Source organism: Giraffa tippelskirchi, chromosome 5 (genome assembly GCF_054371585.1).
Source record: "Giraffa tippelskirchi isolate mGirTip1 chromosome 5, T2T-mGirTip1v1.2.pri, whole genome shotgun sequence".
NCBI classification, from domain to species: Eukaryota; Metazoa; Chordata; class Mammalia; order Artiodactyla; family Giraffidae; genus Giraffa; species Giraffa tippelskirchi.
Genome location: NC_137279.1, coordinates 4,339,295 through 4,364,990, shown reverse-complemented (window position 1 = coordinate 4,364,990; position 25,696 = coordinate 4,339,295). Strand labels below are relative to the sequence as shown.

Below are 25,696 nucleotides of genomic sequence, written 5' to 3'. Positions count from 1 at the left end.
CTGAACTGAACTGAACAGCAAAGCACTAGCACATGAGTTAATAACCTGTTACTGAAGTCAAATGAAGTCACTATGTGGACTTTACCAGCTAGATTTACCAATACCTAAGAGTCGGACACGACTGAGCGACTTCACTTTCACTTTTCCCTTTCATGCACTGGAGAAGGAAATGGCAACCCACTCCAGTATTCTTGCCTGGAGAATCCCAGGGACGGAGGAGCCTGGTGGGCTGCCGTCTATGGGGTCTCACAGAGTCGGACGCGACTGACGCGACTTAGCAGCAGCAAGATACTGCACTGACAATAGGCAAACAAAAGTTTGAAACCTATGACAGACTATTGATTCAAAAGCTTACGTGTAAGGCTTAAATTATAAAACTATCATACCTAGAAATACAACACAGTCATTCAAATTCCTTTATCAAGATTATTTCAGATATAATAAAAATCCTCTCCATATCAGGCAAAATTTCAATTTACTGGCAGCTAACATTCAAATAGCTTTTCACAGTATATCTTACATCAAAAAAGTTAACTTTTTTGCCTCATATTACACGTTTAGTGACTTTTTCTTTTAAACCAAAATCTTCTAGTCTTTAGGTATTAAGAATTAGGTATCCTGTTTTACACACAGGTCTATAGTCTTTGACGTATACTTCTTATCAATAAAGGTGAAGTTCTTCAATGTCCAATATTTCTGATATGTATTTTTATAAGATATTTACTCCTGAACAAATACGATAATCAAACTTAGAGAATACACTTTTATTTCTCAACTCTCTGTAGTAACTGCCTCTCCGATCCTAGCACCTACAGTATATTTATTCACCATTTAACAAACTGTTAGAATCACATAATAAACACAACTCTGTCAAAGAAAAACACCAATTTTCAGAAAACCGAGAGCCTTTCTTCTTACTCTTGGGCATTTTTCGTTGTTGTTTCTACTTCCTTCCTACTCACCGTGAACCTGCACTCCATTGGCTTCAATGACAACAAATCTGAGCTCCTCCCTGACTGCTCTCCGCCCTCCGGCCCCTCCTCCCTCTGCTCTCCTCAACCACACAGCCAGCCCTCGCTGCTCCTCTGTCCTCTCTGCATCCTGGCCTTTAAATCTCCCAGGCCTACAACCAAGTCTGCAGACGACTCCCAGATAAGGGTGGAAAATTCCAGGATATCCTTCACTTTCCAGCCCCCAACTACTGAACATTTCCACTTGGACATTAAGCAGAAAAAAAGGGGCAGAGGATACCCTGTGCTGCCAGGACAAGGAAACGGCTCACAAAGGTGGGGACTGAGCTAGCTCCAGAGTAAAGGTGGGTCGTCCACACAGAGGCATCAGTAAAAGAGGAACGTGGTTCACAAAGGTGGGAACTGAGCTGCTGCTGCTGCTAAGTCGCTTCAGTCGTGTCCGACTCTGTGCAACCCCATAGACGGCAGCCCAACAGGCTCCCCCATCCCTGGGATTCTCCAGGCAAGAACACTGGAGTGGGTTGCCGTTTCCTTCTCCAATGCATGAAAGGGAAAAGTGAAAGTGAAGTCGCTCAGTCGTGTCCGACTCTTCGCGACCCCATGGACTGCAGCCCACCAGGCTCCTCCATCCACGGGAGTTTCCAGGCAAGAGTACTGGGGTGTGGTGCCATTGACCAAGCTAGTTCCAGAGTAAAGCTGGGTGGTCCACAAAGAGGCATCAGTAAAAGAGGAAGGTGCGCCACCAGGAAAGCACAGAGTCCACTCAAGAAGATGGATGAACACTGCGACCAGAGCAGAGAATCAACTTAGGGGAGAAAAGTGAGACAGAAAAGTGAAAAGCTGGAGGGAGGCTAACAAGTGCTTGGTCGTGAAAGGCCAAGCGTCTGGACAACTTCTACAAAAAATGGGGAACTATTAAAGGTTTTCATCAGGGCGCTTTATAGCTTAATAGTTGCATGCACGCATGCTCAGTTGTCTGACTCTTTGTGACCCTGAGGACTACAGCCCGCCAGGCTCCTCCATCCGTGGGATTCTCCAGGCAAGAATACTGGACTGCGCTGCCATTTCCTCCTCCACAGCATCTTCCCGAGCTAGGGATCAAACCCGTCTCCTGCGTTGGCAGGCAGATTCTGTACCACTGAGCTACTGGGAAACCCTTACATAGTTGCAGGAGTTTAATCTGACAGTCTTTTACAGAAAAGAGTGAAGGAGAAACTGTAGACTAGTGACTGTTATAAAGCGTTGAGCACCCAGACTACGTGCTGACACTAGAAACAGGAAGAATGAAATCACTATTATCAAACAACATGATAGGGAGAAATTTAAGCAAGAAGAAAGTTATTACACAAGAAAGAGTATAAAAAGGCTAACAGTTTCTTTATCTTGCAAAAAAAGTCCAAAAGACTTATTAACACTATTATAGACATTTCAAACTGCTTTTTCCTTCAATTTCTCCTACATCATTATATATTTTCCTTTTTTAACTAGGATAGTTTATTATTACTTTGGAAGAAGCAAAATCAACATAGGTAAAATTTAACCTTCTATCTGGTATGCCAAATTAATTAAAACATCTGTATTTTTTGTGATTATTAATTCTGAATACTTACAGAGCCTTCCAAACTACTAGTGTGATTTTAGTTATACACAGCACAGTTTATTAACAGTAGTAAATAATCTATACCACCAATGCTTACTGCTTTGACAAACTCAATTTTATTTCCAGTGTTTGGTGATTATACTAAAAGATATATTGAAGAATGGGAAAAAAGTAGATTTTTCACCCAGAACATTTGTTGTCTAGTTGGTTATGTGGTGTATTCTCAATGCCCAGTATGTAACTGTTTTCATTTTGTGAGGAGTATTGTACACATGGGGCTTCCTGGTGGATCAGATGGTAAAGAATCTGCCTGCAATGCAGGAGACCCAGGTTCAGTCCTTGGGTTGAGAAGATCCCCCGGATAAGGGAATGGCAACCCACTCCAGTATTCTTGCCCGGAGAATCCCATGGACAGAGAACCCTGGTGGGCTACACTCATTGTTTGGGGTGGGGGGGGTTCCTTATTATGGATACATTCTACATGAAAACCAGTGTTCCTCACAATCAAAATGTTCTCACGGATTTGGTTACCTTTAGCATATAATTTTTTTTAAAATCTGTGATTTAACAACTACCAAAATATACCTCTATCAAATCATGTTACGATAGTTAAAGCGTGTCAGGGAGCCTCAATATCACCAGGTGGTAAAGTCAGCACTGGCAGTAAAGTCTCCCCAGGAGGTGACTCAGTGGGGTTTCCACACCGCTGTGGCTCAAAGCATCAAATATGGACTCAGTACTCACCACACTCAGGTTGACAGGGGTGTTTGCCTTCGGTACTGGATGGTTATAGAGAGATCTCAGAGTTTCATTCAAATCATTTTCCTAGAGTTTAAAAAAAAAAGTACATTTTATAAATGAAATAGCAATTAAGTAAAAACAATTAAAACTGCTTGACAAAATCATTTGCTGCGCCTACTCATGTCAGACACGTTTCACACACAGGCAGACCCTGGAGAAATGACGCGCGCATTCTAGACCACCGCAAACAAGCGAGTATAGCAATAACGAGTCTCGTGAATTTTTTGGCATGCTAGTGCATATAAAAGTTGTGTTTACACTACTTTGTAGTCTACTAAAATGAATGATACCATCGTGCCTTAAAAAAAAAAAAACAACACATGTCACACCTTAAGTTAAAATATTTTATTGCTAAAAAATGCTAACCGCCATCAGAGCCTTCAGCAAGTCATAATTTTTTCCCTGGTGGAGGGTCTGACCTCAATGTTGATGGTGCTGACGGATCAGGGTGGTGGATGCTGAAGGGTGGTGGATGCTGAAGGCTGGGGTGGCTGTGCCAATGTCTAAAATAAGACCATGTGAAGTTTGCGGCATCAACTGGCTCTTCCTTTCGTGAACCATTTCTCTGCAGCCTGCAGCGCTGCTGACAGCATTCACCCCCAGTAGAACTTCTTTCACAACTGGAGCCAATCCTCTCAAACCCTGCCGCTGCTTTATCAATGAAGCTCACTCAATGTTTTGAATCCTTTGTTGTCATTTCAACAGTCTTCACAGCATCCGGATTCCATCTCAAAAAGCCATTTTCTCTGCTCATCCATAAGAAGCAACTCCTCACCTGTTTGAGTTTTATTATGAGACTGCAGCAACTCAGATACATCTTCAGGCTCCACTTCTAGTTCTCTTGCTATTTCTGCCACATCTGCAGCTTCTTCCACCAATGAAGTCCTGAATCCCGCCAACTTAGAGTCATCCAACCGGGCTGGAATTAACTTACTTAAGTTACAGTGTACACTGACATTCTGACCTTTCCCCATGAATCAAAAATGTTCTCAATGGCACCTAAAATGGTGAATCCTTTCCAGAGGGTTTTCAATTTACTTTGCCCAGATCCACCAGCGGAATCAGTACCTATGGCAGCTGCAGTCTTCTGAAATGTACTTTTTAGACGTGTGCTGTGTGTGCTCAGTCACTAGGTTGTGCCAGACTCTGTGACCCCTTGGAGAGTAGCTTACCAGGCTCCTCTGTCCATGGGATTTCCCAGGGAAGAATACTGGAGTGGAAAAAGGAAAAAAAAAAAAAAAGGATACTGGAGCGGGTCGCTATCTCCTTCTCCAGGGGATGTTCCCATCCCAGGGATCAAACCAGTGTCTCCTGCATCTCCTGCTATTTTTTAAACAATATGACTTAATAACTAATAAATATAATAAAGTTTAAATAATGATAATAATAAAAAGTCAAAATTAGTCCTTGATCAATGGGCTGAAGGATGAATGGTGTGTTAGCAGGCATGAAAGAAAAAAAAACAACAACAATATTGTCCATGTCTATCAAAGCTCTTGGGTGAAGTCCAAGTTCAATGCATGAACCAGGGCACTCAAAGCCAGTGCACTGGGACAACCCAGAGGATGGGATGGGGAGGGAGTTAGGACCGGGAGACACATGTACACCCATGGCCAATTCATGGCAATGTATGGCAAAAATCACCACAATACTGTAAAGTAATTAGGCCCCAATTAAAATAAAGAAATTAAAAAAAAAAAAAAAAAAAGCTCTTGGGTGACCAGGTACATTAATGCACAGTAATATTTTGAAAGGATTTTTTTTTTCTAAGCAGTATGTCTCAACACTGGGTTTAAAATATTCAGTAAACCATGCTGTCAACAGATGTGCTGTTAGTCTATTTGTAGAGCACAGACTGTGCATAATTCTTAGGAGATTCCAGGATTTTCAGATGGCAAATGAACACTGACTTCGACTTCAAGTCACCAGCTGCATTAGCCCCTAACAAGTGAGTCAGCCTGTCCCCTGAAGCTTTGAAACCAGGCATTGACCTCTTCTGTCTGCCTATGAAAGTCCTAGACGGCATCTTCCTATAAGACTGTTTCATCTTCATCTACACTGAACACCTGTTGTTCAGGGCAGCCACCGTCACGAATTATCTTAGCTGGGTCTTCTGGGTAACTCGCAGCGAGTGCTGCTTTACCTCGCACTTTCATGTTATGGAGACAGCCTCCTTCCTTAATCCTCATGAACCAACCTCTGCCAGCTTTGACCTTTCCTTCTGCAGCCTCTTGACCGCTCTCAACCTTCAGAGAATTGAAGACAGGTAGGGATTGCTCTGGATTGGGCTTTGGCTTGAAGGAATGTTGTGACATCTAGTCTGACTGTCTATTTAGGCCACTAGACTTTCTCCATAGCAGTAACATGTAAGGCTGTTTTGCTTTCTGATTTCTGTGTTCACTTATGCAGTACTTTCAATTTGCTTTAAGAATTTTTCCTTTGCATTTGCAACTTGGATAACTGGTGCAAGAGAACACTTGCATTTTCCATTTTAATTTTAAAATCACAGACTTAATTTTTAATAGATACAATTTAAGTAAGATTGGTGTGCTAAGATGCAAGTTTGATGCAAGATGCAACATTCTAAACATTTCTCTTCTAGGTAGCTCCTGGTTGCTACTCAGCCCATGATAAATGGGATTATATAGAATGTATAACACATCTACCTTATGGGATTTGCACAACAGTAATGTACTCTGATGTGCAGTTCAGTTCAGTTCAGTTCAGTTCACTTGCTCAGTCGTGTCCGACTCTTTGCGACCCCATGAATCGCAGCATGCCAGGCCGCTCTGTCCATCACCAACTCCCGGAGTCTACCCAAACCCATGTTCATCGAGTCGGTGATGCCGTCCAACCATCTCGTCCTCTGTCGTCCCCTTCTCCTCCCGCCCCCAATCCTACCCAGCATTACGGTCTTTTCCAATGAGTCAACCCTTCGCATGAGGTGGCCAAAGTATTGGAGTTTCAGCTTCAACATCAGACCTTCCAATGAACACCCAGGATTGATCTCTTTTAGGATGGATTGATTGGATCTCTTTGCAGTCCAAGGGACTCTCAAGAGTCTTCTCCAACACCACAGTTCAAGAGCATCAATTCTGCGGCGCTCAGCTTTCTTCACCGTCCAACTCTCACATCCATACATGACCACTGGAAAAACCATAGCCTTGACTAGACGGACTTTTGTTGGCAAAGTGATGTCTCCGCTTTTAAATATGCTATCTAGGTTGGCCATAACCTTCCTTCCAAGGAGTAAGCGTGTTTTAATTTCATGGCTGCAGTCACCATCAGCAGTGATTCTGGAGCCCCAAAAAATAAAGTCTGACACTGTTTCCACTGTTTCCCCATCTATTTCCCATGGAGTGATGGGACCAGATGCCATGATCTTAGTTTTCTGAACATTGAGCTTGAAGCCAACTTTTTCACTCTCCTCCTTCACCTTCATCAAGAGGCTCTTTAGTTCTTCTTCACTCTCTGCCATAAGGGTGGTGTCATCTGCATATCTGAGGTTATTGATATTTCTCCCGGCAATCTTGATTCCAGCTTGTGTTTCTTCCAGCCCAGCGTCTCTCATGATGTACTCTGCATATAAGTTAAATAAGCAGGGTGACAATATACAGCCTTGACATACTCCTTTTCCTATTTGGAACCAGTCTGTTGTGCCATGTCCAGTTCTAACTGTTGCTTCCTGACCTGCATACAGGTTTCTCAAGAGACAGGTCAGATGGTCTGGTATTCCCATCTCTTTCAGAATTTTCCACAGTTTATTGTGATCCACACAGTCAAAGGCTTTGGCATAGTCAATAAAGCAGAAATAGATGTTTTTCTGAACTCTCTTGCTTTTTCGATGATCCAGCGGATATTGGCAATTTGATATCTGGTTCCTCTGCCTTTCCTAAAACCAGCTTGAACATCTGGAAGTTCACGGTTCACGTATTGCTGAAGCCTGGCTTGGAGAATTTTGAGCATTACTTTACTAGCATGTGAGATGAGTGCACATACAAATCCAATAATGAATACATGAAGGAAGCTTTGCATATACATGAATATGCTTGCATACTCATTCTCTCTTTATTATGCGTACTTTCATTCTTTATTATGGTGAGAGAATAAAGCAAAGGCAAAAGCAGGTAATCATTTTAAGGGATATGGATATGAGACACATGATTTCTCCCAATTTCTCTTCTAACTTGACTATGAAAACTTAATTCAGATCTGTATAAATGCTTGCAAAAGTGTGCACTCAAAACTGCCTATCTGGACTTCTCTCTAGAATGACCTTAAAAAAAAGGTGGATATTAAAGTGTTCATCACTGGACCATTCAGGCAGTGAAATACACCACAGGGTATTCTGGAAGATACTGGTGTTGTCTACACAAACTTCTTATAGTTACATAAATTTTTTTCAAGTCTAGCATTTTAGAGTTCTTGGCAGTTGCCTGATATTGATCAGACAAGGATAACTGATTCTGAAATCTAAATTCCAATCTATTAATAAATAACCTGTGGCACTGGATTAAAAGTGAAAAGAAAAATTATTACACTCATACATTTATTTCCAGCTACTGAACTAATACTATGAACTTAAAACATTTTTCCCCTCTAATTAGGAATACAAATGTAGTCTCCCTCATTTCCTGTTCTAAGAAAACCACAGTATTTTCTTTTCTATATTCCAGTATTACATATGGTCTCAGGGAGCACATGCCATACAATAAGTCATCAATGAGTTTCTGAAAGTAATCAAAACGTGGACAACTAATATGAGTGATGCTGGTTCCACATGTTTACTCAAAAACACAAAGAATCAGAAATTAGCGTGAAACTGAATTCTGGTTTTTAGGTTTCAATGAAATTATTGAATACTGTTATTTCCAGTCATTTTCTTAGGAAAATGAAAGACTGAATAGCTGAAACATAAAATTGTTCAAGTGTAAAATGACCTTCTAATGAATATTTCACAGAATTAAGCACATCAAGTGTAGAGAAGGAAATAGTTACATACATGCTCACAAACTCTGGACTTTTGACAAACACTATTGCTATTACAATAATAAAATTTGATTGCCAAATTATGAGATTGCTCACCCTAAGAGTAAATCTATTTTCTTAATTTATTAGTAATACATTGTCTTAATTTATTAATAATGCATTTAAATTCTATTTAGTAAAAAGTATCTGGAGTAGTATTTGCACTGAATTTAGGTCCATTTTTAAAGATATTTAAACTGAATCTTAAAAGCTGAGTGTTTTACCAGGAATCATGAGCAAGTGACCTAAACTCCTGAAAGACAACCGTGTGGAGTTATGTCCTAGGAAATTTAAGTAGCTCCAAATAACGGGATGGTCCATCAGGTGTAGAAAAGTGGGAGCAGATAAGCCAGGAAGGACTATCAGATGCCAGATCATGAAACTTCTAATGTGTTAGTCTGCACACATTTAAATTTCATTCTAAGAAAAAAAGAAGGCACTGAAAATATTATAAGCAGTAAAAGGACATAATCAGGTTTCAGAAAGGTCATTCTTAGAGATAAGAATATGGTGGGCTACAGTCCACGGCGTTGAAGAGGCAGACACAACTGAATGACTAAACACTTAATTTTACGTTTTAAAAATTATCATCCCACAGATGTTCATTAATTCAAAGCGAACTTCGGTGTCTGTTTTGTGTTTATTTTTAAGAAAAAAGGATAAAGATATAAAAATAAATGTAAGAGCTAAAACTCTTGGAAGGAAAAAGGAAAGCTTCATGACACTGTATTTGAAAATTATTTCTTGACATGACACCAAAAGCACAAAACAACAAAAGAAAAAAACAGATAAATTATTCTTCTTTAAAGTTAAAACATTTTGTGCAGCAGAGGACACTATCAACAAAGTAAAGTAATGGGAGAAAACATCTGCAGATGATGTATCTGACAATATCTGAATATATAAAAAGCTCCCACTCAACAACAATATGAAAATACAGTTTAAAAATGGCAAAGGACTGGAATAAACATTTCAGCAAAGAAGACATTTAATAACCAATAAACACAGGAAAAGACTCTACATTGTTCATCTTTAGGGAAATGCACATTAAAGCCACAATCATATACTACTTCACACCCATCAGAATGGCAATTATGAAAACAAAGCAAAAAATAAGAAGTCTCAGGGAGGGTGTGTGAAAACTGGGAACCTGTGTGTTGCTGGCGGGAATGTAAATTTATGAAAGCACGGTGGAAAACATTATGGCAGTTCTTCAAAAAATTAAGCACAGAATTACAATACTATTCAGCAATTCTACTTCTGGGTATACACTCAAAAGATCTGAACACACAGACTCAAAACAGGTATTTGCACACCCATGTTCATAGCAGCTTTGCTCACAAGAGCCAAAAGATGGAAGCAGCCCAAGTGTTCATCTACATATGAATAAATGAAACGGAGTGTGTGAATAATTGAATACTACTCAACCTTAAACAGGAAGGGAACTCTGACACATGCCACAATATGGATGGAACTCGAAAACAGGAAGTGAAATAAGCCAGTCACAGAAGGATCTGTATCGTATTTTTCTACGTACAGGAGGTGGTGGTTGTTGTTCTATCGCTCAGTCGTGTCCAACTCTTTTCCAACCCGTGGACGGCAACACACCAGGCTTCCCTGTCCTTCACTATGTCCTGGAGTTTGCTCAAACTCTTCCATTGAGTCAGTGATGCTATATAACCATCTCATCCTCTGTTGCCCCCTTCTCCTCCTGCCTTCAGTCTTTCCCCGAATCAGGGTCTTTTCCAATGAGTACGCTCTTCGCACCAGGTGGCCAAAGTACTGGAGTTTCAGCTTCAGCATCAGTCCTTCCAATGAATATTCAGGGTTCATTTCCTTTAGGATTGACTGGTTTGATCTCCTTGCTGTCCAAGGGACTTTCAAGGGTTTTCTCCAACATCACAATTTAAAAGCATCAGTTCTTCGGTGCTCAGCCTGTTATATGGTTCAACTCTCACATGCGTACAAGACTAATGGAAAAACCATAGCTTTGACTAGACAGACCTTTATTGCCAAAGTGATGTCTCTGGTTTTAGTATGCTGTCTAGGTTTATCAAAGCTTTCCTTGCAAAGAAGGATCAAGTGTCTTTTAGTTTAATGGTTACAGAGATTCAATTTGGGAAGTAAAAAGGTTATAAAGATGTTGGTATCTACTGCAAAACAATAAGAATGCACTTAATGGTACAGAACTGTACCCTTAAAGATGGTTAAAATGATAAATTTCATATTATGTATATTTTACCACAATTTTTAAAATAGGGAAAAACACAGAGCTTACCAGTTCCTTAGCCAAGTAATCTGCCAGAGTATTCAGGAGCTTGTAATAGACTTCAAACCATGGCAGGTAACTGTAAAATAATAATAATAACTTAAAAATGTGTCCGTATATATATTTTTATATATGTATGTATGTATCATTTAGAATAAAGAAACAAGACAGCAAAATAGGGCAAAAAAGAACAATACCCACATTCTATTTACTGTCACAGTAAAATTTTACATATAATCCATTATTAGCTTTCATAAAATAATCAGAATCCAAAATTCCATTATAAAGGTTATTCATTACACACTTCTATTTTATGTTAGAAACACCTAACATCACTTAGCTGCATTTCATGGTAGGTATGGTCTGAGTGCAACAGAAGCTCTCATTGAATAAACATTTACCACTGATATAAGATATAATATAAAATAAAAACTAACTTTAAAAAGTTTTTAAATCAAAGACGTAAAAACATAATCATTTATTTTCAAATATTGCTGAATTGAATATATACAAAATAGAATTATGGGCTTATTAATTAAATCAATTCTTCAGAAACTGATGTTTATGTAAGATGATAAATTTCAAAATAAGTATCATTACAAGTAAGCCTATTTTAAAAACTGTTATTACAAATAGCATTTAAGTATCAAAAACAAATACAATTTAAAATTCCTTTCGATTCATTTTGCTAGACACAAATATAATTAATTTTATGAAAGCATAATGCTAAATCCAAAATCAACTGTACAAAATAAAATCTGTACTCCTTTTCAAATTAAGGTATGTATATTTAAAATCTATCCAAAGGTTTTAATTGTTTATCAAAATGTAAACTTCTCATATATAAGAGTAAATCACAAAACATACCAGTATAGTTAATTATCAATTAGCAAATATTCATTTTTTCTTCAAAGAATGACTACAACAGAAAAATTTTTAAGAGAAAATACTGATACTTTTACTACACAGATATATATTGACAAGAGTTTCGATAAATGTTTTAAATTTAAAAATCAATGACTAGAGCTTAGGAACACAGCTTTCCTTCTGCATTTTTTTCATGTAATGTCTGATTATATGATGTGACCGTTAATGATGCATTTTAATCAGGAGTCGCCTAAAGAAGAACAGTCAGGTAAACTATGGTAACTTTACTCAGCAGAATGCTATATCTATCCATATTTGCTCAATCGTGACCAACTCTTTGCAACCCCATGGCCTGTATCCTTCCAGACTCCTCTGTCCATGGGATTCTCCAGGCAAGAATACTGAAGTGGGTTGCCATTCCCTTTTCCAGGGGATCTTCCTGACCCAAGGATCAAACCCATGTCTCCCAAATTGCAGGCAGACTGTTTATTGTCTGAGCCACCAGGGAAGCCCATGTTGCAGAATGCTACAGAGTTCTTTAAAATGATCATTACAAACAGTAAGTAAGGATATAGAAGATGGCTGTCACTATCTACCAACTTCTTGTTAAATGTAATAGTACACTGAATACATCTATTATTCTCTGGTGCCTTTTGTAAATGACACTACAATGACTATAAATGAATGAAAGAGTATAAATTAATGAGGAAAGACAAATGCAACAGAAAGCAACACAGGTGAACACAGGTGAGTGCCTTCATAAAGGTTATAAGCAAACAAAAATAACTGATTCAGCAGGTGAGAGAAAACCAAAAGCTGAGTATCAACAGAAGGGAAAATGACCATTAGCGAATAGACTGGCCCCCATGGAGTCCTAAAACACTGATCCGGGAATCTCTCAAAGGAAAAAAACACCTCAAAGGCCCTATATTTTCTTGCAGTTGAAACCCACCACTGCACATACAATGGTTCTAATTCAGTTTCATGCCTCTATCTTAAATACAAATTAACAGTCCAACCACCAGATATTTGAGGAAATACAGACGTGAATACAAACACAAAAGGAACTCCAAGTAAACAAAGGCAATACAGACAGGTGAGAGTTCCAAAAATTGTCATTATCATCCTTAGAAGCTGAATAATAGCAGGATGCTATTATACAAAACAAAATCTAAGAAAGGAGAAAGTCAAAAAAGAAATTTATTAGATAACAAGAAAGAGTTCTTAGAAATTCAAAACACAAATGCTGAAAAAAATTAAAAGCAATAGAAAAGTTAGAAACTACATCAAGAATATCTCCTAAGGACTAAAGAGACAAACTGATGGAAAATAGGAAAAAATATTAAAATATCAGGGTATCAATCTCAACTGTCATGCAGTTGACTAACAGTAGGTCTTAGACAAGAGGGGAAAAAATAAATTTCTTTTTAAAAATTACTGAAATATCCCAGAACTTTAGACATGAATCTCCACATTGAAAGTGCCACTGAGTTAACTGTAAAATAAATGAGCCCAACCAGAGAAACACAGTCAAATTCCAGAACAGGGGTAGAAAGCACCTGAGACTTTCCAAAGAGACAAAACAGGTCACATACGAAGGCGTCGAATCCCAAACCTCCCAGAATGTCTCTCTCAACAGCAGCTCTGGGAAGTCAGACAATACGCCGCCCAAGGGCAGAGGATAAACCCCTTGCAATCTAGAACTCTGTCCAGAGAAACTATCAATCAAGTGTGAAGACAGACTGAAAGCATTTTCAGTCTTTCTGGGACTCAAAGATTCACCTTCTCCGGAATATTTTGGGAGAGCAACAACATGGAGGATCAAGGCAGAAACGAGGAACACGCGGAGATACAGATACGGAGCCGGATCCCAGGAAGAACAGGGGAGTCTAAGGATGGGTGTGCCAACGCCTGAGAGCAGCCAGTCCAGACGGAAACAGGAGTGAGGGGCAGGGGAAGGACAGGGTGGGGTGGGGGTCACAACCGGCCGACAGCTTCACGCGGGAGCCTGGGAAATCCCGGGGGGAACATGTGCCAAAGCGCTGACAGCTTGGGGGAAAGCTGAAAATCAGAAGTTAGTCAGTTAGTACTGGTAATCCCAGTTTGGTAGCACAGTTGGTAAAGAATCCACCTGCAATGCAAGAGACCCCAGTTTGATTCCTGGGTCAGGAAGATTCCCTGGAGAAGGGATAGCCTACCCACTCCAGTATTCTTGGGCTTCCTTGGTGGCTCAGCTGGTAAAGAATCCACCTGCAATGTAGGAGACTTGGGTGGGATCCCTGGGTTGGGAAGATCCCCTGGAGAAAGGGAAAGGCTACCTACTGCAGTATACTGGCCAGGAGAATTCCATGGACTGTACAGCCCATGGGGTCGCAAAGAGTTGGACATGACTACGCGGCTTTCACTTTCACTTTTTAACCCTAATGCAGGCTTCCCTGGTGGCTCAGATGGTAAAGAATCTGCCTGCAATGTAGGAGACTTGGGTTTGATCCCTGGTTTGGGAAGATCCCCTGGAGGAAGACATGACAACCCACTCCAGGATTCCTGTCTGGGGAATTCCATGGACAGAGGAGCCTGGTGGGCTACAGTCCATGGGGTCACAAAGAATCAGACATGACTGAAGTGACTAACACTTCTACACTCTAACACTGCCGATGGTTAATCTATTTTCTACCATATCTTTCACTTACAAAAACAAAAAAACAAAACCTTAAAGATTACTAATACTGTTTTTAGATTACCAACTCAATACAAGGCCAATTACCAATCATATTTTTTATACTCACTATAACACAATGAAATAATGTTGATGAGGGATGGCCTGCCAAGAAACACGGTAGTTCCTAGATACACTACAATCTCTTTCATTTGTAGTCATCTCATAGTCACATTTCAACTTTCAATGGCCTGAAGAAACTGCTATTTCAAGAAAATTTCAATGGGTTATACAGTTCAGGTCTCTATGCTCAGATAAACTGAAACTTAATCTATTCAAGGAACATGCTGGTCATTTTTTTTTTCCTGTTCTCAAGATCTTAAGATAAAGCAAGATGTATTGATTTTAGCTGGTTTGCATAGCCACTTATTAATCCTTACATTGTTATTTCACCTTATTCACATAATGTGGAACCCTGTTTAAACCTCCTTCCTTGACCACTATAAAAATACGACATGTAATAAATATCTCATAATTAAAAGTTATTACAAAGTGAGAGAATCTTTTTTTTCCCCCTAGACCAAATATTCTTTTTTTTCCTCATCTTTACATTATTACTTTTCATTGGTTATCTTCAACTTTCAATTTCCTTTCAAATTTTGAAATGAGCTGGAATCCAATTTTTCATTAAGAAGCTTATACAAGGGCTTCCCTGGTGGCTCAGCGGTAAGAATCCGCCTGCCAGTGCAGGAGACACGGATTCGACCCGACCCAGCAAGACCACACACACTGCGCAGGGACGAGGCCCGTGCGCCCCGACTGCCGCGCCCGCGCACCGCCAGTCCTGAGCCCAGGCCCCACAGCGACTACTGAAGCCCAGGGCCCTAGAGCCAGGCTCCACAAGACGCCACTACAAGGGGAAGCCCTCACACTGCAACTGGCGAGGAGTCCCCGCTCACCAACTAGCGAGGAGCCCGGGCAGCAGCGAGGGCCCAGCGCGGCCAAAAACAACAAACAAAATTAGTTTAAAAGGAAGACACTTATAGAAAAAAATATTCATTTCTAAGATTATGGACCTGTTTTTGAAAATAAAACAAAATGAATTATTAACAGTTTACTTTTCAAAATTTAACAGTGCTAGGTATTTTGGATATTTTGATATATTTATATATATATATTTATATATATATATGAACTCCTTATTGCCAAATTCAGACTTAAATTGAAGAAAGTAGGGAAAACCACTAGACCATTCGGGTATGACCTAGATCAAATCCCTTATGATTATACAGTGGAAGTGACAAATAGATTTAAGGCACTAGATCTCATAGAGTGCCTGATGATCTATGGACAGAGGTTCGTGACATTGTACAGGAGACAGGGATCAAGACCATCCCCATGGAAAAGAAATGCAAAAAAGCAAAATGGCTGTCTGAGGAGGCCTTACAGATAGCTGGGAAGAGAAGAGAAGCGAAAATCAAAGGAGAAAGGGAAAGATATTCCCATCTGAATGCAGAGTTCCAAAGAATAGCAAGGAGAGATAAAGAAGCCTTCCTCAGGGATCAGTGCAAAGAAATAGAGGAAAACAACAGATTGGGAAAGACTAGAGATCTCTTCAAGAAAATTCGAGATACCAAGGGAACATTTCATGCAAAGATAGGCTCAATAAAGGACAGAAATGGTATGGACCTAACAGAAGCAGAAGATATTAAGAAGAGGTGGTAAGAATACACAGAAGAACTGTACAAAAAAGATCTTCATGACCCAGATAATCACGATGGTGTGATCACTCACCTAGAGCCAGACATCCTGGAATGTGAAGTCAAGTGGGCCTTGGAAAGCATCACTACGAACAAAGCTAGTGGAGGTGATGGAATTCCAGTTGAGCTATTTCAAATCCTGAAAGATGATGCTGTGAAAGTACTGCACTCGATATGCCAGCAAATTTGGAAAACTCAGCAGTGGCCACAGGACTGGAAAAGGTCAGTTTTCATCCCAATTCCAAAGGAAGGCAATGCCAAAGAATGCTCAAACTACCGCACAATTGCATTCATCTCATATGCTAGTAAAGTAATGCTCACGATTCTCCAAGCCAGGCTTGAGCAATATGTGAACCGTGAACTTCCAGATGTCCAAGCTGGTTTTAGAAAAGGCAGAGGAACCAGAGATCAAATTGCCAATATCCACTAGATCATCGAAAAAGCAAGAGAGTTCCAGAAAAACATCTATTTCTGCTTTATTGACTATGCCAAAGCCTTTGACTGTGTGGATCACAATAAACTGTGGAAAATTCTGAAAGAGATGGGAATACCAGACCATCTGACCTGTCTCTTGAGAAACCTGTATGCAGGTCAGGAAGCAACAGTTAGAACTGGACATGGAACAACAGACTGGTTCCAAATAGGAAAAGGAGTATGTCAAGGCTGCATATTGTCACCCTGCTTATTTAACTTATATGCAGAGTACATCATGAGAAACGCTGGGCTGGAAGAAACACAAGCTGGAATCAAGATTGCCGGGAGAAATATCAATAACCTCAGATATGCAGATGACACCACCCTTACGGCAGAAAGTGAAGAAGAACTAAAGAGCCTCTTGATGAAAGTGAAAGAGGAGAGTGAAAAGTTGGCTTAAAGCTCAACGTTCAGAAAACTAAGATCATGGCATCTGGTCCCATCACTTCATGGCAAATAGATGGGGAAACAGTGGAAACAGTGGCAGACTTTATTTTTGGGAGCTCCAAAATCACTGCTGATGGTGATTGCAGCCATGAAATTAAAAGATGCTTACTCCTTGGAAGGAAGGTTATGGCCAACCTAGATAGCATATTTAAAAGCAGAGACATTACTTTGCCAACAAAAGTCCGTCTAGTCAAGGCTATGGTTTTTCCAGTGGTCATGTATGGATGTGAGAGTTGGACGGTGAAGAAAGCTAAGCGCCGCAGAATTGATGCTCTTGAACTGTGGTGTTGAAGAAGACTCTTGAGAGTCCCTTGGAGTGCAAGGAGATCCAATCTGTCCATCCTAAAGGAGATCAGTCCTGGGTGTTCATTGGAAGGTCTGATGTTGAAGCTGAAACTGCAATACTTTGGCCACCTCATGCAAAGAATTGACTCATTGGAAAAGACCCTGATGCTGAGAAGGATTGGGGGCAGGAGGAGAAGGGGACAACAGAGGATGAGATGGTTGGATGGCATCACCGACTCGATGGACATGGATTTGGGTAGACTCCGGGAGTTGGTGATGGACAGGAAGGCCTGGCGTGCTGCAATTCATGGGGTCACAAAGAGTCAGACACGACTGAGCGACTAAACTGAACTGAGGTATTTTGGAGTTACTATTATGTTTTATTATCTCCAAGAATACTTTCACTGAATTGCATCATGATCCCCAAGCTATGTTTGATCTTTATACAGAGCACAGTGGATTTTGTTTTCATATTGATCCAACATTTGACTCTACTATATTTAGATCACTGCCGGACACTAGGATGTTTTGTAACCTCCTCTAACATGACTTCATCTATAAATTAGACTATGATAATTTAAAAAGACTATTACAACAAGGCTTCCACCTATGGATATTTCCCACAGTCATCTCTAAGGCTCCATCATGCTTAGTTGTTGCTATCTGGACAGTAAGAGTTACTAGTCAGGCACCGAAGAATTGATGCTGTGGTGCTGGAGAAGAGTCTTCAGAGTCCCTTGGACTGCAAGGAGATCCAACCAGTCCTTCCTAAAGGAGCTCAGTCCTGGGTGTTCATTGGAAGGACTGATGCTGAAGCTGAAACTCCAATACTTTGGCCACCTCATGTGAAGAGCTGACTCACTGGAAAAGACCCTAATGGTGGGAAGGATTGGGGGCAGGAGGAGAAGGGGACGACAGAGGATGAGATGGCTGGATGGCATCACCGACTCGATGGACATGGGTTTGAGTGGACTCCGGGAGTTGGTGATGGACAGGGAGGCCTGGCGTGCTGCGATTCATGGGGTCGCAAAGAGTCGGACACAACTGAGCGACTGAACTGAACTACGTCTATCTAGAAGTAGAGAGCAGAATCTAAGCATCAGAGGCTCCTCATATTAACTGGAAGTACAGAAAATATTGATAAAACTACTTAGGCACTCACTATGTGTATAAAAATACACTAGGTACTTGACATGTGTTCTCTCATGTAATTCTTACAATAATGCCGTGATATATATCTGAGTAAACTAAGGTAAGACAAATGTATTCAGGGCCACAAAGCTACCGAACAGTGAGCCTGCGATTAGCACTCCAACTGAGCAACAGATGCTCAAGGCTCTAAAGTCAAGTCTCTTATTAGATTTATTTAACTAATGTTCAGAGCAGTATCTTTCTTTCTGCTTTTTATATTTTATTCATATGCGGAAACTTCCCAGCAGATAAACATTTTGATTTGATTCTTTCACTCACCACATCAGTAATTCCTTCCGACTGGAGATTTTAGTACTGCTTGTTATGCTCATCACTACAGATAAAAATTCTGAAAAGAATGTGGCCTGCAACATGGCACAAGATCTCTCCTCAGACATCACAAATCTGTGAACATCTCAGTATATTTCCATCAATAAGAAGACTGGCAACTCATATCTACTGTCTAGCCAACATTTTTCTCTGTATATAATTTGTTTCTGAGAGATCATGGGACTCTTTCTGCAACAGCACTGCCTGACACAGTAGTAAGCGCCGTCACCATGAGGAGCTGAGTTTAGTCACACCCTGTGCTCTCCGTGAACACCCAGTGGTTCTTAGTGATAACTGGCCCCTTTAAGAGTACATAGCATTCTTTTTTTTTTCAAGAAAACATCACTTGTATCAAAGTGGACTACTCCCTAAGTCAGTCATGTGCGTAGGATGTCAGGGAAGCAGGGACATTTTCTGTTGCAAATAAACAGCAGCATCTAGAGCAGAGGCTGCAGACTGGCTACAAGCAGACATTCCAGCCCACGGTCATACTGTTGTTTGGGCAACACACCGTGGCTGTTGAACTGAGTAAGCAGCCAACTTCTAAAACAGGTAATTCACTTAAAAACCTACATTTCTTCCCCTACAAATCAAAAGAACTGGCAGTGCTGGTCACACATTTTTTTTTCACTTTTCAGCAAAAATCTAGAGTTGAGTAACAGTTTATCTTTGGATGTGGTATGTGCCATTTCTTTAGATCACCCCAGTTTCCTATTGTCAGCCAAACTTGCTTATCTCATTTTGGTCCCTGAGCTGTCCTTACAGGTAACTGAATTCGCCACCCCCGATACAGACAACTGCACGGCATGAAGTCCTGCTCACTTTATATGTGACAACAAAACGGTCCAGGGTACACCAAGTAGTAAGTCAAATATTTTAACAAGGTTCCACTGCACATTTTAAAAACAAAAGTGTGCTCAAAAAATACATATACACACACATATATATGTGTGTGTAATAAACATTATAAATTTTATAAGCTAGCCTTGCTCAGATAAGAAATGTTATTCTCATATTTTTATTTCTGTGGTTTCTTAGATAATTTTCAAATATTCAAAGCAATTAATTTTTAACTAATGTATAAACACCTAATTATCATTAAGTCAAAATAAGTTTTCACTAAATTTTACAGTCCCAAAGACATTCAAAATGCCTTACAACCAAACAAACATCCCAGAAAGTTGTTAAAAATGTATTAAACATATAATGTCTAGGTAAAATGTTTTACTTGTATTTTATAAAACTGAAAATGTCATTCTTTAGCAAAAGATTCCTGTGACTCTCACAGTCTTGTAAATATACATAAATGTAAAACAGAGACATTAGGACCAAATCATTTTAAAACAGAAAACAGGAGGTTCTTCAAAGGTTAGTTATGAGATTATTTCCTTTTCATGAAGCTATAAGGCCAGGGACAGATGTCTCAGGAAAACCACAAGTCCACTGAACAGCAAGGAGACTTCCCCCACACTTGGGCTCCCACTATCATATTGAGCTGATAAAACTTTTACATCTAAAAGTCAAAGGTTAAATAAAGGAAAGGAAATGTTTTTTGTCAAGCAGTCAGGTAACTACTAACAGTCTCGGTGATCAGCAGGAACCTAACTCAGAGTAATCAAATAAAACTAAGGAAACTGCCTTTCGTAGAAAAACCTCTAATGTCTAGAGGCTGTTTTTCTGTCTGGAAAATTGACGCAAAATGTGTAAAATTGAAACATTCTGCTTCTAAGGGACTTGCCTCAAGGAAGAGTGTGAAAGCCTCCAGTTTGGTATGAGTCAGGGGCGGGGGAGACTACAAAGGCACCAAAGCCTAGTCTGTCTTCCTTATGAGGGTACTTACTTCGTTTTGAACCCGTGGCGACAATTTTATAGTTGTAAAATTATGTTAATTAAATTAGAGAAAATATTATTTCTTGCATTTCTACTATCGTACTAAAGCAATGCTAAGTACAAACAGTGGCACGATTTAAATTAGTACTACTTTAGGGTATTTTTGAAATTTTGTTAAAGCAGGACAAATATGCCATAGAAAAGGCTAAAGCACACAAAATTCAAAATTTTATTAACTTTTATATTAAATTAATCTGAATTCTAATATTTTTTCTAAAAGGTGAATGAAACATAGAAATTAAATACACTCACTTCCAAATCTTGTAACGGTATAAATCCAGTAGAAAAAGAAACCATGGTTTTGATAGCATGGTGTACAGATTTCTAGTTTAGAATTATAACATAAATTTAAATTACTTTCAAATCTTATAATAGCATCATTCAGAATGCAAAATAGCTTTAAAGCATTATGTGCAAGCTTTCTAGGTCAGAACTCTAATGTATAGAGTCATTTTTATTAATGTATATAAATCACTTAGCAAAATGTTTGATTTATAGTAAACAAACACTAAGTGATGTTGCTGTTAATTTGCTACTATTAGTACTACCATGGCCATCTCTAACTTTGCTATTCAAGAAATCCAACACAGAGTTATTTTTTGCTGTCTTAAAGAACATTTACTACCAATTTGTACTTAATTTTACTTTGTATTAAAAATCTTAAACATGCTTAAGTGTATTCCATTTTCATTATGACTACTCTTGAAGGACCTAAAATATTTTAAACTATTAGATAGCAACAAAAACTCAAGAGATATAAGTTTTCTTTTAAAATTTAGATGATTAAAACATGAACTAAGACAATTACATGGTAAAAGAAATGAATCGATTTTTATGGAGATATAGTTGATCACAAAAGTAAACAATTTAAAGTGTTTAACAGGATATCATAAAGACAACAGGAGAAATTATTTATTTCTATTAAAGAATCTTAAATCACTGACACTGAAAATGACCTATAAATAATCAATTCATTATTATCTCACAACAGAATACCTAAAAATTTCATGTGTTTCAATATAAATGCAATATTCTGCACAAAAGACAGCTTCAAGAACAAGATACTAAAATTTTTCGTATCTGAAAGTCATAATATACTCCAGGTAAAGATGTAAGTAACCGATTTTAAAAACTATGATAGGAAAGGATATCATCTTTGTGCTAAATCTCAACTTTTAAGAAAAGCCATATAAGTTTTTTCAGTTTATAAAGGCTTCTATATATATTCATTCCTTTTACCAACAGTGAAAAAACACCACAGTTTATCAGTGTGTGTGTGTGTGTGTGTGTGTGTCTCACTCAAGAGAGCGAGGTGGGGAGAGACAGAAGCAGGTTAACAACTGTGAATCTTGGGCACGTGTAGACAAGAGTTCACAGTAATATTCCTGAAACTTATCTGCACACTTGATTTTTTAATGAAAAGATTTAAAAATTCATAGAGAAAAATCAGAAATCGTACAGAATCGTACAGCCTCAGTCTCTGGTAGGGCAAGCCTGTTTTGGGCAGAGGGTGACAGCCCCGTCTAAGCGTGCCTTTGGAACTTTCAGCATGTAACACAAAGGTAAAGGAGATGTCCACACCCACTTCCCACACTGTCACTCCCAAACCCACTGCCCCAAAACAATGGTTTCAAATTAGAAGAATCAGCCTACAGCTGAAGCATAACATGTTTCTGGATAAAACATCAACTTTTCAACACAATTGCTCCAGATTAAAGAGCTGCATCTAAAGACAGGACAGGAGCATCCATGCTCTATTACTCATAGAGCAGTTAAGCATTTGCTTCTGAATAAAGGTTGGAAAAAACTTGCCAATCAAACAAACCATTCTGAGTAAACTTATAACTTAACCCTCAAAGAATGATAGGAATGTAGCTAAACAGCAAGTGAACAGAGTAAACATCAATATCACACCAACGTTCTTTTGCAATACTTATTCAATTGAACCTTATTTCTTTTCCTATGGGCATTTCTATAGAGTCTAGCTTGACCAACACATGTATTATAACCACAGTATGTGACACACCTACATTTTTGAGTCATCAGGGAAGTTAACCTTCAGGACCTGCCCCCCTCAGCACCAGCAGCTCAGACCCAAGTCACAGAGACCTGCTCTCAACAGCCTCCCGGGCGCCAGGCGACGACGGAGGTGATGGGGGCAGGACAGGCAGGGCTTGTGAAAGAGACTCAGGACACAGGAGACACCTGCTGCTCGGTGCCAGCCCAGGGTTGCTGGCTCAGCAGCACCAGCGCCAGTGAAAGGAATGCGACATGTGAACTTCATGCAAAATTTCACTACAATTTACAAGGTTAGAAACATCTTCTAAAATTTTTAAAACACTACACGGCCAAATAAAGCACCTCTGAACGCTTCTGCCCAGAAGCACCAGTCTACAATCTCTGTCTTAAACCACAGACTCACCTTCGAGAATCCAAGTCGTGGGTCAATAATAGAAAAGAGCACGTGCTAATTTAACCGAACTTTTTCATGCTACTCAGTATGTGAAACATGTGTTATTTGACCTGTTTTAAAAATTAACCCATAAAAAAGTATTCTTTACAAGAGCCAATGCTAACACAACATTGTAAGTCAACTATACTTTAATAATATAATTTTTTTAAAAGGAGCCAATTCTACTGTCACTGTAAGTCTTTAAACCTAACTGATGCTGTATACAGAGAGTAAACAAAATTATTTTTCAGCTTAGCTGGATTTATAGAAAACAAACAATAGATACAAGCACATTTTTACGCATCCCAAGCATACAGCAAAATGCAACAGAGAGACGCAGTTAATCTTCCGTGTCCCCTCGTGCATTTTCCACGACACACACTCACCTCAGAATGCATAAGCAGATCTTGCCTCCTGCGGTGAGTCGGCAGAACCCAAACCTCTGTTTACTCTCAATGTCCGTCAGCACAAAGGCAAAGTGCTGTCCAACCTGATTCCGAGACGCTCTGAAATGCAGCAACAGTACAACACTTCAAGCCTCGTGTGAAAATTGTCTTAAAGAAAAGCAACAGTCAGGCTATATGGACACAAGCCATTGTTTTCACATTTCCAGTCAGCTGGTTCTCAGAGCTGGAGTGATGTTTTAAAACTAAAATGAGTGTGAAATGTGTAAACTAAATCATAAATCAACACTTTATGAGTTGACCTACTCAGTATATGCTAATACCTGGCTGGAGAATCATAAGGCATCTTAACCGTAAGTTTTCACGTGCTTCAGTGTTAAAGTGTTAGTGGTGTCCGACTCTGTGACCCCCTGGACTGTAGCCCACCAGGCTCCTCTGTCCATGGGATTTCCCAGGCAAGAACACTGGAGTGGGTTGCCATTTCCTCCTCCGGGGGATCTTCCCGACCCAGGGATTGAGCCCAGGTGTCCTGCACTGCAGGCGGACTCTTTACCACTGTTTGGTCAATTCCAGCACCACTAGTCATGGCACGCCAGGGTGAGAAGCTCTAGCCTCTCCTCCGGGGTGCCCCGGGGCTGCCCACACAGCAGAGTGTGTCGTGCCCCGCCCACTGGCAACCCAACCAACTCTCTTGAATTGCTTCTTCGGTTGACATTCTCACTCAAGAAAGTCCCGTACAAATTACTATTGGCATTTCTTTTTAGCATTCTCTTCTAGAGCTACCTATATCCTGGTAATTAATTTCCAAGTACAAAATAAGAATACAATTCCCATGAAAAAAGCTTACTACAAACAATTTTCGTTACTGTTGCCCCAAGTGTCAGACGGTCATGCTATGTGTCACTCTGCCTGGAAGGTGAGGTCGACATCCCTACACTGAATCTTTATTATTTAAAACACACAAATACATTCCCCATTACTGGCCATAGCCTTGACATTAGACAGCAACAACTGAACATCTGCTTCCTTGATGCAAAATAAAATTTCCAGGATGCCTAAATTTTGTCTTGGAAATGGTGAGCGAATTATGTACAACGAAATAAGTTACTTACTCCTACTGTATCAATACTGTAAATCACTTTCAACTGTCAGGAAATACTGCATTTCAAATGCTGAACATTTAACAAACACACTTTTATGTGCAAGGTGGGTTTTTTTTTTTTAACAAACTTCAAAATCAGCCTCTGGTGTCTAACTTGCCCTCTAGTGCCCAGTGCTCACAATTTACTGCCATAGCTTTGCTTCCTTTATTTCACCTTAGCTACTAACTTGAAAACTGCAACTTTAGCGGACACAACTGATTCTCCAGAAAAGAGCTACGCTTATTAGCATCAATCAGTCCCACCATTTGAAAGGCTTTATCGCTCTGTCTTTAACACCGTACAATTTTAGATTTTTACCCATTTTTACTTTTAGCAAAATATTTTCCTGAAATAAATCTTCTTTTAAAGTTGCCTTACAGCATACTTTTTAAAAAAAACTGATACTAGGGTGTGAAAAATCACATGAAAAACAATAAATGATCTGTTTTATGCTCAAAGAGCTATATATGCTGCAACATTCCTGCCACAACCCAGGTAATACTCTATTCATTCAGCATTTGTTCAGTAAAATACAAACATAATGAGATTTTCAAAACCGCTAGGTAAGAGGGTGTCTGTGCAGCCTTTGGTAATATTGCACTATTTCTATAAAGCTATTTGTGGGAGACAACCAGCCATGAGTTTTACAATATCACACAGATGGTCTTTTCAATCAGGGTGAAGTGACATAGAAACCAGGACGTATACATCTAATTTTAAAAGACACAATTCTAAGGCTCTGATAAAGGACATATGAATGTTCTTTTTCCTCCAAGTGCTTACAATATGTACCTGAAGAACAAAAGGAAGAAATGGAACCTTGAGACTAATCCCAACTGGCCACAGTGGAGAACAGAAGATACAGTGGTTTAGAAGCCTTCTCCATTTCAAACATTATTTGATTTTGAACCTCTTGTCTTTTTTGTTAGAGGCAGTGAGGAAAAGTACATTTCATTTCATAGAGAAGACACAGTAGTAACTCTACAGCGCTCGCTAAGGCGGGCCCCGGTTATCTTAAACGGTGACTTATACTGTACCTTTCAACGTCAAAGGGGAAGCAGAACTTTGGCACAGTCTGTAGTACTTCCTGTGAATGCAAATTTTAAAAAAAAGCTTTAGAATGTTTCTA

At 39.5% G+C, this 25,696-nt stretch overlaps 1 protein-coding gene across 39 annotated transcripts in view; it reads right to left on the bottom strand.

Moving 5' to 3' along the window:
* The window catches only part of DENND1B (DENN domain containing 1B), a 363,581-nt gene that overhangs the window by 226,859 nt on the left and 111,026 nt on the right, over positions 1 to 25,696 (bottom strand). For 34 of the 39 annotated variants that reach the window (XR_014055159.1, XR_014055160.1, XR_014055177.1 and 31 more), the window contains 4 exons: positions 25,605 to 25,654; positions 23,408 to 23,527; positions 10,679 to 10,748; positions 3,316 to 3,396 (listed from right to left, as the gene is read on the bottom strand). Coding sequence is in view for 11 of the 39 variants with exons in the window: in XM_081495284.1 (XP_081351410.1) it covers positions 3,316 to 3,396; positions 10,679 to 10,748; positions 23,408 to 23,527; positions 25,605 to 25,654 (321 nt within the window). In the remaining 28 variants the exon portion in view is untranslated. The remainder of the gene's footprint in view (positions 1 to 3,315; positions 3,397 to 10,678; positions 10,749 to 23,407; positions 23,528 to 25,604; positions 25,655 to 25,696) is intronic. The other 5 variants (XR_014055174.1, XR_014055175.1, XR_014055173.1 and 2 more) reach the window with 1 other exon arrangement.